At 39.2% G+C, this 18,222-nt stretch overlaps 4 protein-coding genes across 7 annotated transcripts in view; all 4 read right to left on the reverse strand.

The window, feature by feature from the left end:
• Positions 1-4,043, reverse strand: part of oxsr1b (oxidative stress responsive kinase 1b) — a 31,499-nt gene extending 27,456 nt beyond the window's left edge. For all 3 annotated transcript variants that reach the window (XM_029529503.1, XM_029529502.1, XM_029529501.1), the window contains exon 1: positions 3,746-4,043. In XM_029529503.1, coding sequence (XP_029385363.1) covers positions 3,746-3,815 — 70 coding nt within the window. In that variant the 5' untranslated portion in view covers positions 3,816-4,043. The remainder of the gene's footprint in view (positions 1-3,745) is intronic.
• An 809-nt stretch (positions 4,044-4,852) lies between these two features.
• On the reverse strand, positions 4,853-7,889 carry myd88 (MYD88 innate immune signal transduction adaptor). Of its 2 annotated transcripts, XM_029528800.1 has the most exons (5): positions 7,352-7,824; positions 6,873-7,001; positions 6,195-6,372; positions 5,705-5,796; positions 4,853-5,600 (listed from the first exon to the last, which is right to left on the reverse strand). In XM_029528800.1, exons 1-5 carry the CDS (start codon positions 7,659-7,661, stop codon positions 5,446-5,448), a joined length of 864 nt encoding a protein of 287 aa, XP_029384660.1. In that variant the 5' UTR covers positions 7,662-7,824; the 3' UTR covers positions 4,853-5,445. The 2 variants fall into 2 exon arrangements, with proteins under 2 accessions (XP_029384660.1, XP_029384661.1); XM_029528801.1 differs by lacking the exon at positions 6,873-7,001 and having other exon boundaries at positions 7,352-7,889.
• A 2,007-nt stretch (positions 7,890-9,896) lies between these two features.
• cry-dash (cryptochrome DASH) lies at positions 9,897-15,004 on the reverse strand. The gene is made up of 14 exons (XM_029529283.1): positions 14,821-15,004; positions 14,079-14,251; positions 13,555-13,648; positions 13,322-13,452; positions 13,045-13,193; positions 12,521-12,609; positions 12,342-12,415; positions 12,140-12,229; positions 11,596-11,675; positions 11,435-11,494; positions 11,151-11,308; positions 10,863-10,982; positions 10,572-10,748; positions 9,897-10,415 (listed from the first exon to the last, which is right to left on the reverse strand). The coding sequence occupies exons 1-14, from the start codon at positions 14,881-14,883 to the stop codon at positions 10,308-10,310; spliced, it is 1,566 nt and encodes a 521-aa protein (XP_029385143.1). The 5' UTR covers positions 14,884-15,004; the 3' UTR covers positions 9,897-10,307.
• A 687-nt stretch (positions 15,005-15,691) lies between these two features.
• map3k22 (mitogen-activated protein kinase kinase kinase 22) overlaps positions 15,692-18,222 on the reverse strand; it is a 34,533-nt gene continuing 32,002 nt past the window's right edge. The window contains exon 18 of the mRNA XM_029529294.1: positions 15,692-17,831. Coding sequence (XP_029385154.1) covers positions 17,603-17,831 — 229 coding nt within the window. The 3' untranslated portion in view covers positions 15,692-17,602. The remainder of the gene's footprint in view (positions 17,832-18,222) is intronic.

The raw sequence follows: 18,222 nt of genomic DNA on the forward strand, positions 1-18,222 counted from the left end.
GCAATTGAAAGACCAAGAGGCTATTTAAATTTCAAGGTTTCATTAAGCAGCTTGCGAGATGTGGGATTTCAAATAAGCTGATACCTCACATTACAGCCAATTTTTGCCGGATGAAAAGGTGAAAATTTCCAGCAATAAGGGACTAGGTAAGGTAAAGACAGATCATTCTCTGTTTTGGCTTATTTTTTTAAATGCAAAAAGGAACATAGTGCACAATAGTATCTCATCAGATTAGGTTGGCCCTGAATTAGTTTGTTAATGGAGGAAGTCACTATGGGAGGCCTGTGTCAAGTTCCTCCTTCACGAGTTGTGACCAGCAGTTTTGTCGCAGCTCTCATCTGTCTTTCCTGCCCTCACCAGGCCAGTCCGCTGCCTGACGTCAGTTGTATTTTATTACATTTCCTCTGCATACCTGGCTCACATTCCACACATTATTCAAAGATACAATGAGAAATGTCACACATGAGTAGGAATTGCACCACCAGCAAATGCCTTTTAGCACACCCCCTCCCCTCTGATTTCCTGGGACCTTTAAGCTGACTTTAAAAGGGAGAAATGTTAGCCTTGGGGTTGCTTGCAGATGTAGTAGGCTTTCTAGAACATGATTATACTGACGTTTTCTAAAACCAGGGACAGGACAAACAACAGTCAGCATACATGGTCGCTGGTTGTTACAAACATTGGGAGCAGAAAGTTTCCAGTACAGATTTGCCAACATGAATGATCCAAAGTCTGATCTAAAACCAGAGAGCTGTGCTTTTTCTCACATGATCTCTGTCCAGTATCATCCAGTGCTCACTAGGATGAAAAGAGTGGGTGTGAACCATGTAATAACAAGTCCTCTTTCCCTGGGTAAGTTACCAAAACAATAGCTCTTGTGGATATCCAAGCCCATCTTCAAAACACCAGCCGCCCAGCTGAGCCGGAGAGCTATAGGCATAATCACTGCAAAGAAACAGCTTATACAGTATCTCCCCAACAGTTTCTGTGAAGAGTAGGGAGCAGAAATTGGCTTATTTCTGACAGCGGCTTCCTGTTCTCATGTGCAGATTTATTTTAGCTTGATTAAGACAGGCGACCTGCTGATAAACTGTATACTCAAGTAGAAACGAAACATTAAGTCAAGTCAATGACGAGTCCATGAATTGAAACAAGTAACAATTTTGCTATACAATTAATACCGAAGGTTACTTTTAGATCAACATTGACAAATACTTGTTATACGTGTTTTCATCTTTCATGGAGGATATTCTGCTCAAACCCATTCTTCTGATTTAACCAAAGATACCATAGGTTTTCAGAAATTCTGCAAATCATGATAGTGATACATTCAACCTACATTAACTTTCTGCTGTGACATAGGGGGAAAAATACATGTAAATATATATAAAATAAATTATGTATGTTTAGATAAACTGTTCATACAAAACCATACGCCGCAGCCTGTAATAATTGGGTTACTTGCAGTACTCAATAATATATTTTGTTTTTACCAACCCACCACCCCAAATAAATAGTCCAAACCACAACAACAACAGCTCACCCTGAGTGATTGTGCAACTTTGACCACACAGGATGGAAACTGAATAGGAACACACACTACAGGCTTTAAAGCTCAATGTATTTCCTTGGTCATTTAAAAACTAAATCTCCCTGTTGAAGCCTCCATCTTATCCATTCTTCTAAAAAGGAAGTTAAATTCTTTGTAACATTTTAGAAATAGCCAAATGTCAAACCCATAATCATATCAGGGATGCAATGTTTTTGGTAGCAATTTATTTAATTTAAGTAGCAATGATAAGTCTACATTATAAGTACCGAAGGTTTTCAGAGTTTTATAGTGAAAAGGCTTGAAAGATGAAAGTCTTCGAGTTAAATTTTTTAAGAGTTGGTTGTATGTTAATCAATAAAGGACTAAGGAAAAGGTGGAAAGGCTGAAAAAGCTCCACAGGGTCTATGGCAAAACTTAATATGAACAGTAACAGATGCCAAACAGGAAGAGCTTTTCGTTAAATCTGTTCATGAGGACCTTAGGGACAGAGCCACAAACAGAGGGTTCTGCTAAGTTTAAATACATAAAAGTTAGATCAGTTCCAGAAACACACTTGGTAAATCAGCTTTGGGTGGTTTATAACCAGGGGGAGAGAAATTAGGCTAACTACACAATTCATTTCCGAAGCTAAGATGATAATCATGATCCCTTTCCCTAACCATGAGTAAGCATGCATCAGTCCAGCCTGACCAATTTCAAGCTTATGTTGACAATTTCAGTCACACAGTGCATAGGAAAATGCTGCAGACCTTTTTTTTTTTTTTTTTTTTAATACAAAAGGGGCTTTATGCGTGTGTGAATACTAAATTATAGGGTGTCACCTTGTGGGGTGCCCCACTTTGACTTTTCACAGAAACTGATAGGAAATGCAGAAAGGGCTAAAGTTAAATTCAAGTGTTTTAAAAATACACAAAAAGGTTAATTTAGAGCCTGCAGAATGAGCCCTCTATAAACACAGATTCCCTGTAGAGGAAGCACGCACCACTCGGGTAAAGTAAACCAGAGGCGAAAACTAACTGATTTAAGAGGACAATACTTTCCTTATATGTTACACACTCCTTCTTATTCTCCCTTAGCCCTCCTCAACCAAGTTAGCCAAAGGTAGGGCAGCTATTTGTAGGGTGGAACATTTCAGAGCTTCACAGGTAAAAGCTGTTATTCCTCCAGCCAACCAACCTATAAACCACTCGCAGGACTCACCGGCCCGACAGGAAAAGTCCAATATGCCTCCTGTTACAAGGAAAGCTGACAATCTCTGGGATATATTCAGTGATAGATCAAATTGATGAGAAAAAAAAAAAAAAATCTAAAAAAAGTTCACCCCAACAATTTCCATGCCCTCTGGTTCAATCTGAGTCTTTTACACTTACAAAACTTTATTAATGGCGTTATCAAGCAAATTATTGAATAACTATATTAAAATAAAAAAATAAAATCTACATAATAATCATCAACCTCCAAAGAGCTAACTGGATTCATTCAGGCAGTAAAAGACCTAAAACAAAAACAGAGAAGGAGCATGAAGTATAGTCTGCAATGACTGCAATGGTGACTAGAGTGACTAGAGTTTTGAGGGGGGGATTATTATAGATTACATTATTTGAATATATATAATAATTGAAAATGGGCGCGGACGCACAGCTGAGTAAAGTTTAACATAGTCTGATCAACACTGTATCATTGCATTGCTGTCGCCTCCAATAATGCATTCTTCCACAGTATTAGGTGATAACTTTAAGGATGTGCCATTTGTGCTGTGGCTACTCTGCAGCTTTCACGCCGTCTCAACTAGAAACGGTGGCAGATGTTCACATCACACGAGCTAGCTGGTAACGCCAAAGAGACAGACTCAATAAAAAAACGATTATTCTGCCAGCAATTAGTCCGAGCCTGAACGGACAGTAACGTCATAGCGCTCGTTTATTCCTCCGGCGCAGCCCCAGCGGACGGAGTTACGACTCTCACAGAGAAACCGACTCCAAGTCACAACACCGCCCGGGTGGGACTTTCAAGTTGGCCGAATGCGATAAATTCAACGTAGCTCGAGAGAAAAGAGATGCGCCCCCCTTCCTCTGCTCCCTTTCACATTTCAAACACATTGGTGTTATCACCGGCAAGTGCCACATTTTCAATAAAGCCAGAGGCTGAAATTCACAGACATGTAGGTTGAGCTAATGGCTAATGATTACGTACCAATCACCTCGTGGAGCTCATAGTCATCTTTGTTGATGGACCAGGGTTGGGAGCTCGGGTCCTCCGACATGGCTGAGGAATCTGCTGAGGTCGTACTATCTGTAGAAAGGCGGCGAATCCAAAGACCGTGTGTGAGAAGAAGTCAAAATAATCCAAACAGGACCAACAAGGGCGACACTTCCCCTTCTTAGCGAATCCTGCAGCACTCCTGTCATTCCCAAAGTTTGACACTAGCCCTAACGGCCCCGCCTACCGCATTCCTGCCGAGCAAATGTGGACCTTCCCGGCGGACATATTGAGTGTGGGACGGCGCTCCGCACGACCTCTGGCTTCCGCCGAAACGAGGGAAGAAATTATTATTGACACAAGTTGGCGGTAAACGAGAGAAGAAGAGGAAGTGCCAACCACAGAGAGAGGAGCCCCGTTTTTGTTTTATTTTATTTTATTTTACTGTGGCTGTAAGAGTTTAAAACGGAGCTATACAATTGGATTTTATTTGCTGGGTAAATGTAACCATCGCGGTGTGTGTTCGGATTAAAACGTGTCTCAAAACGACTTCATTCAAACCGCCGGCTTCCGCCACACTTTCAATGGCGGCCGGTGGTCGTTAGGTAAATGTGTGCCCTGAGTTTGGTGTAGCAGGCTTTGATTTGTCTCATACAGTGAACAAACACTAGTTTATCGTCCTCAGATTTTTTTACTTTCTTCCAGCTCTGCTCTATTTACAACAATTTTACTGCACGAGCAAATATAGGTATTCCTTTAATATATAAGTGGAGCCTGGCAGCTCAAAATCAGGGTAGAAAGTATTTTTAATAGAGCATGTGAAAGGAGGCGGTCCGGAAACATGCACTACTCTGATTGGATATTACCACGTACACTGCTCTGTGATTGGACGTTCATGAGTTAAATGTAAAACGTATTTCCCCCTATTTCCTCATTATAGTGATCTATTAGCGACACCTCTGGTAGCTCATTTTATTACAGCTGGGAGTTGTATTATCGTGGCACGATAGTACAACTCCCTGCTTTACACTCCTCTTCAAAAATGTTTTAACAATGGAAAATTTATTGCATTCATTTTGAATAAAACAATACATAGGTTACTCACTTTAACAATACATTTATTCTTTATAAAATTTTCCCAAAAAGACAATTCAACATAAAATATGAAATCAAATGTGAATACATACATGGTACAGAGAAAGTGAGAGAGAAATGCAGGTGTCGTGATACAGTACACACTAAATATGTGGAAGCATCACAATCACAATATATTTTCCTCTTTAGCCCTTAATCTCTTCTAGTGGTGAACTCATAAGAGGAAGTGGCCAGCACAAAAAAGAGCTTTTTATCCTGCTTTCAGTGTACGTTGTACATGTGTTCACAACTGAACACACGAACCCAGAACAGTGAAAGGCAGGCACAATCAAAATTTTAACAAAAGTATACCACCAAAGAAATGGCTGTATACTTTCTGAGGACCGCAGTGAGTTTAATCATGGTAATGTGCAAAAATTACTACATAGTCTTCAAAAGAAGCATAAATAGTAGCATTGCAATACACATACAGTAAATCACAAGTTGGTGCAGATGCCAGCAGGATGTGAATTGAAAGCAACAGCACATGCTTGAACTTGCCCAATGTCCTATATGAAATTTAAAAGGCATTTTAAAAGAATGACCGGCTTGAGCCATGATTATGGCAGTGAAAGAGCTTTGGCCAGCCGTACCCAGAACCAGGCCTGTGTGCAAGGCTTGGTGTAATCGCAGATGGTGAGGAAGCGTAAGATGCTGGGGAATGGCTTTGTCATTGTCTTGTACACCACAGGGATAAGCCGTTTATTTCTTGCTCCTGTAATAGTAAAATAAAAAAAATGTTAACTATACATATGTATATGTATATGTATAAAAAATAAGAAAAAAGAAACTGTTTAATGTAACAAATAAATAACTTACCAGGACAGAGGCTGAGTGCAAACTTGGTCTGAAAGTCACAGGCATCACTGTCTAGGTATTCATCAGAAATCACCACCACCATCCTCTTACACCTGCAGATGGTCACATATAGTTATTACAAAATGCAGGAGCTAACAAAACTGAGATTTGCAGCAGAGTGGCTATGGGCTGACTCAGACACTGACTATTTTCTCTCTGGTGAGTTTCTGTATTGAAATTTAGAATGAAATCACTATTAATCATGTTTGGCTTTAGCCTTAGCTATTTCATAAGCCTAATTTATTAGCTGGAGTTACTAAATACTAATGATTGATTGTTGTGCATACATCAGTCTGTGTTGCAAAAGAATTACAAAAATAAATAGCACAATAGTTTAAGGACTACTCTTAGTCCAGTGCAGATTTTAGTAAAAATTTCAAGTTCAGATTTAAATAAAAATCCAAATCAGGAAACTACACTTGGAAATAATTAGCACATTATAATGTCCCACCTCTTCTCAATAAGTTCACTTGTGATGGTCCATACACAAGAGCCAGGGAGGACATCTCTGTCAAACACGCACAGTTTCAGTTTGTAATCTGTCTGTTCCAGTTCCCGGATCATCTCATGGACAAAGTGGAAGTCACTCTGACAGTAGCAGATGAAGGCATCAAACAGCTCAGGAGCACCTGCAATGAATTCAGATTCCAATTAAAAATCAGTCACATCACTGGGAGGACCAACATTGCGCAAATGTTTGCATTCCAAAAGAACACCGACAGATAGCTAACTTATATAAAATGGATAAGGATATAAAATATATTAGACAAAAGTATTATACAAGCATCATACTGAAGCCACAAGACAGTGGCTGCAAAGAAGTGGAACATTACGTTTGTTCAGATTTATGATAAACACTTCAGATTAGCAGGACAGTCCGACCCTTTCCTGTATGAAACTTTACCAAAGGAAATGACACCGGAAACGTCTAATCGAGTTTGTCTTGAGCTAACAATTTTTAAGGACTCCTATTTTGACAGGCTCAACTGACATGTATATGTGTATACTTATATCACAGCTGTTCACAGACTCACAAGTCACTTTTAAGTCGAGCAGAAAAATTTGCAGGAACCTTTATTTTAACAACTCAAACAAGAATTAAAAAAATAAAAATAATAGCTAAACTCACCTTCAGGGTCATCCTCAAGGGTCATAGCATTCCTCTCAGGGGTGCGGGGAAAGCAGCTGTCAACCTCTTGAACCTGAAGTGGGGCAGCAGACTTCTTCTGATTCACGCAATACCGCCTTACATTGTCATCTGGTACACAAATGATATTGATATGATATTTTATGTGCAAACAACACCTAAACACACAGACATTTTGGGGAGATGTGATAGAAAGTGGGTAAATTTTTATTTATTGGAAAACCCTTACTTACAACATATCTAAGTTTTAACCAAACATTTTAAGATGGCTTGTTTGTAGCAGATATTTCTTTATACACTGTGCAAACAATTTATCACCAAGTCAGAGATTTACATCACTTCCCGGTATTCATGAGCAGAACATGCAGCGGAAATAAGATATAAAGGCCAATAGATTTAAAGCACAGTCTAATAAAACAAAATGGACCAAATCAGAGACTTTAGGATTAACTTCGACGCACCTATCAAAGGCTGAAGATCCTCCACAATGTCATTTCTTTCCACTTTCTTCAGGATTGACAGCAGCCTCCCCACCGTGGCACCTGAGGACCGAGCCTGCCAGTCGTCCAGGACCATCGTGGTGGGATTTTTAGACGCTGCATAGTTCTTAATCTCCAAGTAAGTGAAGTCCATCGACTCTGCCACGGCCATCCAGTCCGCCGCCACCGCATTTTTGGGATTTAGGTAAAGCCCCAACTTTTTCCTCACAGTCACATTGAGTGCGGCGAGAGGGATCGAGTCGAAGTCGACATCTGGATCGGAACAGGCCATGTTAGAGAGCTTTCCGGACACAGCGCGAGACCATTGGCGTTTATTTAACAAACAAACTGGATAAGCATGTCAACAACAGCCTGTCAGGCCCGGCCACCGCTGGATTTCACCGTATGTAGCAGCAGAACGAGGAAGTGATGTCAAAAAGCGTGAGAGTCCGCTTGCGTCAGGCTGGGGAGGAGAGATCTGTGATCTCTGACCTTATCGATCCAGAAATCCTTCCTGTTGATCAATCAGCTGAGCTCTGTTCGTGTGTATTCAAGAAACTGCAGACGTTCATTTGGACTATATTGCATTAAATAATTGTAGGATTTTAATTTCACAGATAAACAACGCTTCAAAATTAAGTGTGCCTTGAAAGTGGAAGTGGGAACACACATTTCCTCAAATCCACTTCTGCATCAAAAATTTCAACACGGATTTTACAACAAGGACTCTTGCTGCAGGTTCCTGCAGCTGGGACTTCCATCCTCAGAGCATGATTCGTGTATTTTTCCTTGATGGCTCAAAGCAGGGTTTACCTTCTGGAGAATCAACCCTTTACCTTTAAACAATACTCTATAGGAGTTTCAGACATCTCTCTTTTCTCTCTTTAACATACTGAAAAAAGGAGAAACACACTGACACGAGTACTAGCCCACTAACACATACTGAAGAAGACATTGAGATTGAATCCAACGTAATATATATAATTAGTATTTAAAGTAAAAATGTAATTGAACTGGACATAGATACCCCACCCACATACTGTATCTTTGGAAGTTACTGAGAGATATGATTAATATTTGACAAATGTGACAAATAAATGTAGTTGGTAAAAACTGCCTGTGTCTCACTGACTGTAGTGAAGTATGAATGTTGAGTAATGTAAATAAGACAGACTCAAGCTATATGCAATTACCTCAAACTGTGAAATACCTAAGTAGATATACTTGCATTCCACCATTGTTTGAAAAATTAAAGGTTAAAAAAAACTAAAAAACTATCACACCAAAAGCATGCATTCAAGCTATTCACTTCCTGTTTCCAGTACACCAACCAATTCCTTGTTAACGTGTTGTTCAGGCACTATGACGATGGGGGAGGGTTAGGTCTCGCTGAGGGACACTTCAGCATGTGACAGTCCTGAGGGTCCAGGGTGTGTGAATGCCAGCTCCCCTGATCTACTGCAACTCTGTCCTCACTCATACACAGCCACCCTGAAGAAAACACATGGATATGTAAGTTAATATGTAAATGGCTGAATGTTCAACATCAAAGCTGTGGTCATATTTCGGACTGGTTTCATCACATTCATGTGACACCAACACTTACAGTAACAAAAGCAATTCAGATATATGTAGTAATGTAGTAAGGCCTTGTTTCATTATGTTTACTTTGGTTTTTCTTTGGGTCATTTTTTGGTACAAGCTCTGCATGGCTAGTTGTCATAGTTGCTGCAGACATCACAGTACATCTTTAAAGGAAATTTTAAAATGATTAGGCTTAAAATATAATTATTTAACAATAATTAAGTGGCCTGATTCATTGTATCTTTAACATAGAATTTCACTTTTCAAAACCCTACCCTTCTTTTTAATAATAATTTTAAGAAATAATTTCAGCAATTTTGCTCCATCCATCCTCCAGTCAAGTCCTAGGTCCTTTGTGAAGGCATTAGGGCTGCCCCTTGTTGACAACAGACACATGTAAAGATGCTACGGCTGCTCTTTTTTTCTGTTTTCAATTCTCTAACTTTAAGTTGAAGGAACAAACCCCTTTCCCACTGTTTCTATATTTAATATTTCAAGTTTAAAATCTCTGTCAAATACACTCAATTTCAAATACACTTGTACTCAGTCTGTTCAAGCTTGTGGATTGCCTCATGGACAAAAGTCACTCTTAAATCAAATTTAGTTTGATTAAATGGAATAACACAGCTGTGTTTATCTATTCAAGGATCTTATTATGTAACCCAAGACCACATGTTCACACATAAAACTTGTTTCCTGTTTGTTAAAATTGTATTGTATTGTAGTATTGCTCATTCACCAAAGTAAAAGAATTCATAATGGGAATTCCAACAATACTATTATTCATTTAGAGGCGCTATCACATTACATAACACTATTTATGAGACATTCATGACCCAAAATCACAAGTTCAAGTCTCTGTCTGTATATAAAAATTCATATTTTGTAAGACAAAAAAAAAAACAAAAACAAAAAACAAACAACCAAAACAACCGTTTCCCACTTAGTGTTAATCATGTAACGACAAAACCTTTAATACAAGTACAAAGCAACAACAAGTGTATATCCAAAAGCATGAGAAAACTGGTACACGAGTTAGCAGGTCATTATAACTGATCCACTGCAGCAAAGAAAACCATGGTCTGTCTTTCCCTGCTGATTCAGCATGACAGGAAGCATAGCAGACAGTCCATGGTAGGTGCTACACAGAGTCCGTTTTGCCAGAGAACTGATGGCATAAATGTAACTTCAAGCTTTAAAGTCCAAGTGGAAACATTAATTTCCTCATATTGTGATGAGAACTCCCTACAATTGGCACCATAGTGTGGCACACAGATTTTACAGCAACAATTTAGGTTTGTATCACTGGAGCTTCCATCTTCTCAGCATCACCCATGTCTTTCGTGCCTGCAGATCACAAGTTTTTGCTCCTGGAGAAATAGAAATCTATTCCCCTGTCCCGATGCTGCCTGGGAGTGTGAGATGGACCTTTCTTTCCTTTGGGTGAGGGTCCTGTACTGCCCTGAAAAAATGGAAAACAAACATCTGCATTTAGTGTCATAGTTTACAAGAAGACAAAGTACTTGTATCAGTGCACCACAGTGGTTTGCTGCTGTAAAATCTACCACAGCACCGGCACACAATCAAACTATCCGCTTCCCCTTTTTTCAAAACACACCGATTTCTTGTTAACATGTCGACTCCACTCAGGCGCTATGACAATGGGGGTGGGGTAGGTGTCACCCAGGGACACTTGAGCATGTGACAGTGCAGCAGTGCTGAGGGTCCAGGGTGTGTGCACATCAGCTCCCCTGATCCCCTGTAACTCTGGGATCCACTGTCGGACGTAGTCACCCTGAGCACATACATATCAACACAACAGTAATTAAATCAATGGCTGAAATTCAATGTATGTTCGTACCTTCGTTTCAAATTGAAAGAAATTATTGATGCATTTTCTCAAACTTACATTGCTGTCATAGTCGAGGCCTTGTTTAATCATGTTAAACTTCCTGTTCTCTCTGGGGTCATTTCCTATACCAGCGCTGTATAGCCAGTTGCCATAGTTGCTGCAGACATCATGGTCAATCTTTGAAGGAAAATTTTAAATGATGAAACCTAAAATGTAACAACTGAAGAATTTTACAAAAAAAAAAAAAAAGATTCAACTATATATGTGACAGGGTTAGTTGTGTCTTGGTAATAGAATTTCACTTATCAAAATAGCTGAGCTGTTTCTAAATTCTAAACTTCTTACCAGAAGGTATTCAAACCATTCTGCTCCCATTCTCCAGTCCAGCCCGAGGTCTTTTGTGAGGAAGCTAGCGACATTCTGCCGCCCCCTGTTGGAAATGAAACCCGTCATTGCCAACTCTCTCATGTTGGCATCCACAAAGGGCACTCCTGTTCTTCCATCTGCAAAAATGAAATATGTGTACATATTCAGCTGCTTAAACATAAATTACCGTGTTCATACACTTGCCACATACATCCTTTCCCTTCCTATCATGTACAACATTTGATACAATGACAGGAACAAACCTTTCCATGCATCAAAAAGTTTCATGTCCTTTTTCCATGGTACAGATTTGTCTTGAAGTCCTAGGTGTAAAATGTCCTAGTTATCAACTTTATATTCATAAATCCATACAAAAAAACCAAACAAACAAACAAAACAAAAAAAAAAAATTGAGCACAATTACCTTCGACCTGAAATAATCTGTTTCCATACTTCGCACTCACAAACTTGAAGTAATCCCGCCACAAAAGTTCAAAGATCACCCTATAAAACAGCAGTGGAGACACATTTTAACACATTATAAATGAACATCATCAGGTATAGAGGAGCCACCAGAACAGCTACTGAGTTTGCATACCTCAATATGATACTTTGATTGTGTGTATTGTTGTACAACCTTATGTCATAACGCTTACTTTACATTTCATAAATGCCAAGTAGATGTTATTTTGACCGGTTGATGAAGCAAAATGAAGATTTAACAGATCACAGAGTTATGATATTCATCTTGTCAGGAATGTGAATATGTTTACCACATTGTATTTACATTTCATCCTATAAATGTCGAGACACTTCACTCAAATCCACAAATGCCAACCTCATAGCGGAGCTAGGGGAATGCTCAGGGGATCACAAAGGTAATCAGGATTCATTCTGCAGGGACATGAATATCTACACAATCAAGTGCTAATGTCGCTTTCACTGAAAAACTGTCCTTCTTTACTCACCAGTATGTACTCTGATTGGCTGTCCGCTCCCTCTCGTACTGCTTAATCTGATGATAAATATACTTGGGTGAAATACAACCCATTGCCAGCCTGCAAAATACCAGTGGAGCACCATTAGAGATATAAGAGTGACTTATGCACATTAAACAGCATTACTCTACGAGGCATTAAACTGTAGCGGAAATAAAACAATAACACTCACCAAGGCGCAAATTTTGTGGAATAGTCCACACCAATCAAACCATTACGAGTCTCCTTGTAGGTTGCAACTGCGTCCTATAAAATACCCAATATCCATTTTATTTCTTTCACCTACATAGATGCAGCAACAACATTTTGATTGTTATTTAAACAACAATTAGTAATAAATTTTGCACTCACAGTGTCCCAGAAATAATGTTTGAGTCTAGCTAGAGCCTGACTTTCACCACCACTACAGGGGAAGGCTGAGCGAGGATCAGTTAAAGGCTCTATGAGAATACAGCAGAAAAGCATTTCAGCATTGAGCTGCTTCATTTGTGTTAAACACTCCCTGATGTACAGTGAGACACACAGAATCATTAAAGTTTAATACACAGAAAGCTTATAGATTGAAATCGAGCCAGTCTGCTTGCTGGCGCTTAATAAGGTAATCTTCGCTCTGCAGTTTTTCTTGTTGAATCCTGAAATTATTAGCAGTATTGATTTATTTAATAGAGGCATTTCAAAAATTGGGCAATTCGGGCTTCTTTATTTTCAGCAGCATGTAAAGACGTTTACACAAAAGTAAAATGGATGAGCGTCAGTGTATCTGATTTCTCTGTAATTTCACTGAAAATGAAGAGACAAAGGGAGAGCCCAAGAGATATATCCTGTATGAAACCATGTGTGTGTGTGTGTGTGTACTAAGGCATTTGGATATTCACCTGGCTGCTCCAAGTCCAGTGCTGTGGGAATGGCTCCTTCCTCCAGTCCTGGAGGAAGAGGCTTTAACTGTTCGGGTGTTGGAATTGCAGGCCTCACTCTGCTCTGGGTTTCCACTGCCTTCCTGAACTGAGTATACACATCAGGCAGGCTAACAAAACAGGAAAACATGTTTTTAAAATATACCCAGCACTCAACACTTAAATATAGGCTAATAAAAGTTTCATTTTCTCTGTGGTTCTGTTTTCAACCAAAGGCGAGATGAATGTCCTGTCACACCTAGATATGTGATGAAAGGGAAGATCATCTCTGTGGTACAGTGTACACCCCCAGCAGGTTTGAACTTTGACTTTCATCTGTGCACAGACATCCTTAACCTTTTTCTCCACATTTAGCTCCTCTGAAGTTACCTGGGATATGAACACAAGAAGTACAAAGAATATCAACATCACAGAAAGTGAAATTAAGTTGTGAATATTAATACTAAAAAGACAGAAACAGTGTAAAACTACCTCTTCGTGGAAAGCCACAGTGGTGACTGAGCCCAGTTGCTTGATGAGCTCTGCAACAACATCCTCAGGCTTACCCCGTCTCACCACGAGGTTGCTACCATACAACCACCCACCCACATACACATACACGTACACACACACACATACACGTACACACACACACACACACACACACACACACAAAAGTCTCAGTTTGTACCATGCCAGGCAAGCTGCATCCTGGCAAAGCCAAACCCCTTCCCATTTAACAGGAAAAATATTATGGGAGTAGTGTGTGCAGCAGCCACGTTAATGTGAACATAAACCCCTGCAAGCCCATATTTATGCTGATCCTGTAATATCTGCTTGAGTGAGCATGTGTGAAACAACATTACGCATATTTTCATAATCATTTTTAAGGTTTGTGACAAGATTGTGGTGCTTCAGTCTGTAAAGTCAACACCAAATAATGAAGTAGACCACAATAATTGAGGTGACACACAGACAGATCAGTCACTGAACAGCACTTTAATAACTTTCATTACCTGCCCTTGTTGAGCAGCGTGTTTCTGAGGTCCCTGATACTCTCCAGTAAGAAGCGCAGACGGAAAGGCCCAGTCTTTGGTAGATTATAGTTGTACGTTCCCACATAGTGTCTGGGGTCCAAGCAATACAGTGGGACAATGTGCTCTGCATTTCTTTGAGCCCACCAGAAAAGCTGTAAAAACAAACAAAAAAAAAAAAGCATCATCACACAGTTAGAGGGACTGCACTCAATTCATATATTCATATGTATATATATATGTATGTCTAAATCCGAACTGATTCAAGTCAGCTCATACAAGTGTAAAGCAGAAAATGTATTTCCCTTACTTGGTTACAATTGTGATTGGAAATATTCGTCTCTTATTTTGAAAGGATAGCTTACCTAATGCGTGTTTTCTAATGTACAGCTCAAAAATAAAAAGTAGGCCAGCAGAAATATTTTCAACGTAACTTGGGATGTTTTCTTTTTTATGTGAATATCATTTAGATGTCGTAGTCATTTCATTTTAAACGTAATTGCTTCTATTCTCTTAGCTCTGCACCGGAAGTGGAGATGGCAGCAAATGAAGAGTTTAAACATTTAAAATATGTTGTTAAAATGGCACAAAACATACCAATCGTTATACTTTGACGGTGACTGGCACTTTTGCATGTAAACCAATCGTGCAAAAATGACATTTAAAAGCATAAATAACATCGGTCACAATAACAACGCGGCTCGCGCTAAACGTTGGCTTTTACCTCGTTGTCGTGGAGACGCAGGTCGTTTCTGAGTAAACATATGACGGTTCTGGAGGCGGACATGGCTGCTAATGTCGGAAAATGAGGCGGCAAAAATGGCCCGAAACTCCTGAAAGTGGGAGACGACTCGTCGCAGGGAGCCGGATTCTGGCTCTCACCGGCGGATACTGTCCTGTCGTCGGGGTGAGGCCGTCACGTTTTCAGACACGATGTTACACAACGTCAGATTTTGTAAGGTGGTTTGCTAAAACCTGACAAGACGTTTTCATCGACTGTCAGCTATGTTGTTTTGTAACATCAACATTTGTACTGAATACTAATTACAGTTTATGTTTTTATTTATAATTTTATTCATTTCTTACGTAGAAATTATTTACTTTAAACTCTCTTTTTTGTTATTATTCTTTCTGACATCAGTTTAGCAGTATGGCTGTAAAAGTACCATGTAAGACATACGCATATAAACAATCTGGTTTATATAACAACCATTAAAATAAATAAAAAAATAAAATAAAATAAAAAGACCAGTATTATCATGGTTTAAAATGGCATTTTCCCCCATTAACTCAAAAAATTCTGTTTTCTCTTGTGCACAAAATATCAATAAATATTGTTTTAGTTTTCAATAAATTATAAGAAGGCCTGAATATACCAAATTAATGTTGTTTTGCTATAATAGAATCTTACAGACTATAATGTAGCCTATAAGAAATTCCACTGTTATATTTCAATACACATACATTGTTGGCATATTTTTGAAGCAAATATAGTCAATATTATACAATTGCACCACAGAGATAGTAACTTTCAGGAACATGGTATTGAAAATTTGATTACAAGATGAAAGACTGAAAACACTCAGGCATTAGTCTTAGACTTTTGATTTATTAAGTTAAATGTACAAAACACCAATGACTCGATACATTTCATGTTTAAAGGCTTCGTCATTAAAACAAAACAGACTGTCCCAATCAAAAGCCTCCCAGCCTTTTCATACTGTCCTCCACCTCTCAAAGAGACAATCATACATCCTCCTGTCTATATCACAGTACGATCTACTGTATAGCATAGCTATTTCATCAAATAGATTTGTATATAATGTAAAAGAAATTTCATACAAAAGTGCAGAACAATATTTATTTACAGTATACTCTTGTTTCCATAAAAAAGGACTTCAGCAAGTTTTGTGTGTGTTTCTACTGAACAGCTGCTCACTTTATTAAGAAGCTTCCCGCTTTGGCAGTGAACATTTGTGTTTACAAGCAGATTCAGATAAGGCACTGATAAAGTTCTAAAAAGATTGAACCATTCTTTACGTGCCACTGTGATAGAGCTACCCATTACACAGCCAACATCAATCCCCCGAGATTTTCATTTTATGTTCACTTTCAAGAATACAGCATATAGCCTTGTCTTTCCAACTTGACCTTTTTTGGCGACTTATATTATGCTTTATCTCACAACATGACCCATAGCAAGTTGTGCTGTCAAGTGGTCATTAAGTGACCCATTTATATAGTGTGAAAAGCAAAGTAAAGGCATGGGGTGACTGGACTATATTGAAATTACAACAAACATGTTAATGACACTTCCTTCATGCTAATTTAATGATCTTTTCTATAGCAACACAATGTGATGTCAATGCATCTGATTTGGTCTGTGCATTTATTGTGCACGAAGCTGCCATTACAAAGAAGAGGCTATAGGAATTCGAGATGACAAAACAATCCAGCATGACTAATACTGTACATTAACTTAGCCTAGTATTCATGAAAGCTTCTGTCTCTGCAATTTTTCTTTGGCCTTTCTGAATGGTACAAGGCTCACTGCATGGGATGATGGAATGGATGTCATAGACTCAAACAGTAGTGTTGGTATTGCTTAACAGACATTGCACACTAATGCAAAAGTTTGGTTTTTTCTTCTTTATATAGGAACAAACTACACAATTTTCTTTATGAAATAATATAAAAAATGCATCAGATAGAAAAATATCTCCTCAGTTGATTATCCTGCATGTTGGAAATGTTTCAATGCATGATATCAAAAGTGCATGTTGACAGTCATTCTAAATGGGGTTGTGAGTGCTATGAAAATAGGGTAATGCTACCCTCTAAGATGTTACAAAAGACATTCTTACTTACAAAGTCTTGTAAGGCGTTGAAAATACATTTAATTTGTCCTAGGTGACAATAGAAAACTCATCTGCTAAGATGACTTCATATGTGGCATATAAAAATAATTCTGATCTTGATTTCACTCACAGCTAATGTAGACTGAGTAACTTACAGTATTATCAGATGTGATCAACCACTAGTCATTCAAGATTACATAAAGTCTGACCAATCCTAGACACTGCTCTGCAGCAGAGGATGAGTGGAAAGACCCTGAAAACTTGAGACTTCTCACTTCTCTCTCTCTCTCACGTGGGTCACTTTTCCTGCTGTTGTTATAACATAGCAGTCTATAGCTCATGAGACTGCTAAGTGCTTTCTGGTTCCCATCCTGAGGGAACTCACGGCGATGCCTTGGAGGACTCTGGTGATCTGACAGCAGTCAACCTGGCCTCTCAAAGAATGATCTGGATTGAGCTTGTTGATGAGTAATGCAGGGGTCCTGACAAGGCAGACACTGGTGATAGATGACAGGGCAGGAAGTTGGAGTGGTGCTGAGTCCTGGAGCCTGATGACATGGGGGGGCCCTCGGGATGGGGTGGGCCAGAGAAGAGGGGAGGCACCGGGGCCATGGAGGCCTCGTAGGGAGGGAAGGGGGTCCGTAGGCCTCAGAAGCTGCCTTGGACAAATGGGTGGCTGAGCAGAACATCTGCAGTAGGCCTCCACTTCTCCTCCACAAACACTTGCCGCAGGAAGTCCCTGCAGGCGTCTGACACACCCTCAGGAAGCATAGGCTTTGTAGGTTGGGTGGCAATCTTAAAAATGGCTGCCATGGCCTCATACTCTGCCCAAGGAGGTTTCTGAGTCAGCATTTCCACAACAGTGCAGGCAACACTCCTGAAGACACAAAGCATCCAGCAGAATTGTTTGTTAGAACATCTGATGTATTCATACTACCATCAAATAACAGTTTCCATTGTTAACAGTTATGATGGATTGTTCTTTTCATATTTATTTATAGAACAGGATATTTACAATACATCATGTATTATTTTTCAAATATCAGGGTGAACCATTTACATCTATTAACACCCATTTATATATGTGTTCATCCTATGAAATTGGACATCAAGTTTCCAAACTGTATATTTTTTAAGATTTAACATGAACAATACCATATAATATAATTTATTAACCGTTCAGCCTACTCTTGTATGTACGTGGTGCTATTACCTCATAGCTGTAACAGATGACATATTTAGCTTCACAAAGAGATTATTTATTTGTC

This window comes from Echeneis naucrates, chromosome 20 (genome assembly GCF_900963305.1).
Source record: "Echeneis naucrates chromosome 20, fEcheNa1.1, whole genome shotgun sequence".
NCBI lineage: Eukaryota > Metazoa > Chordata > Actinopteri > Carangiformes > Echeneidae > Echeneis > Echeneis naucrates.

Coding starts and splice junctions, on each gene's coding strand:
- cry-dash (XM_029529283.1), bottom strand. CDS start 14,883: ATGTCCGCCTCCAGAACCGTCATATGTTTACTCAGAAACGACCTGCGT. Junction 14,252..14,820: donor TGCGTCTCCACGACAACGAG/GTAAAAGCCAAC, acceptor TTGTTTTTACAG/CTTTTCTGGTGGGCTCAAAG. Junction 10,749..10,862: donor GCCTCGACTATGACAGCAAT/GTAAGTTTGAGA, acceptor GTATGTGCTCAG/GGTGACTACGTCCGACAGTG.
- myd88 (XM_029528800.1), bottom strand. CDS start 7,661: ATGGCCTGTTCCGATCCAGATGTCGACTTCGACTCGATCCCTCTCGCC. Junction 7,002..7,351: donor GGATCTTCAGCCTTTGATAG/GTGCGTCGAAGT, acceptor TTTGTGTACCAG/ATGACAATGTAAGGCGGTAT. Junction 5,797..6,194: donor AGTGAACTTATTGAGAAGAG/GTGGGACATTAT, acceptor GACCATCTGCAG/GTGTAAGAGGATGGTGGTGG.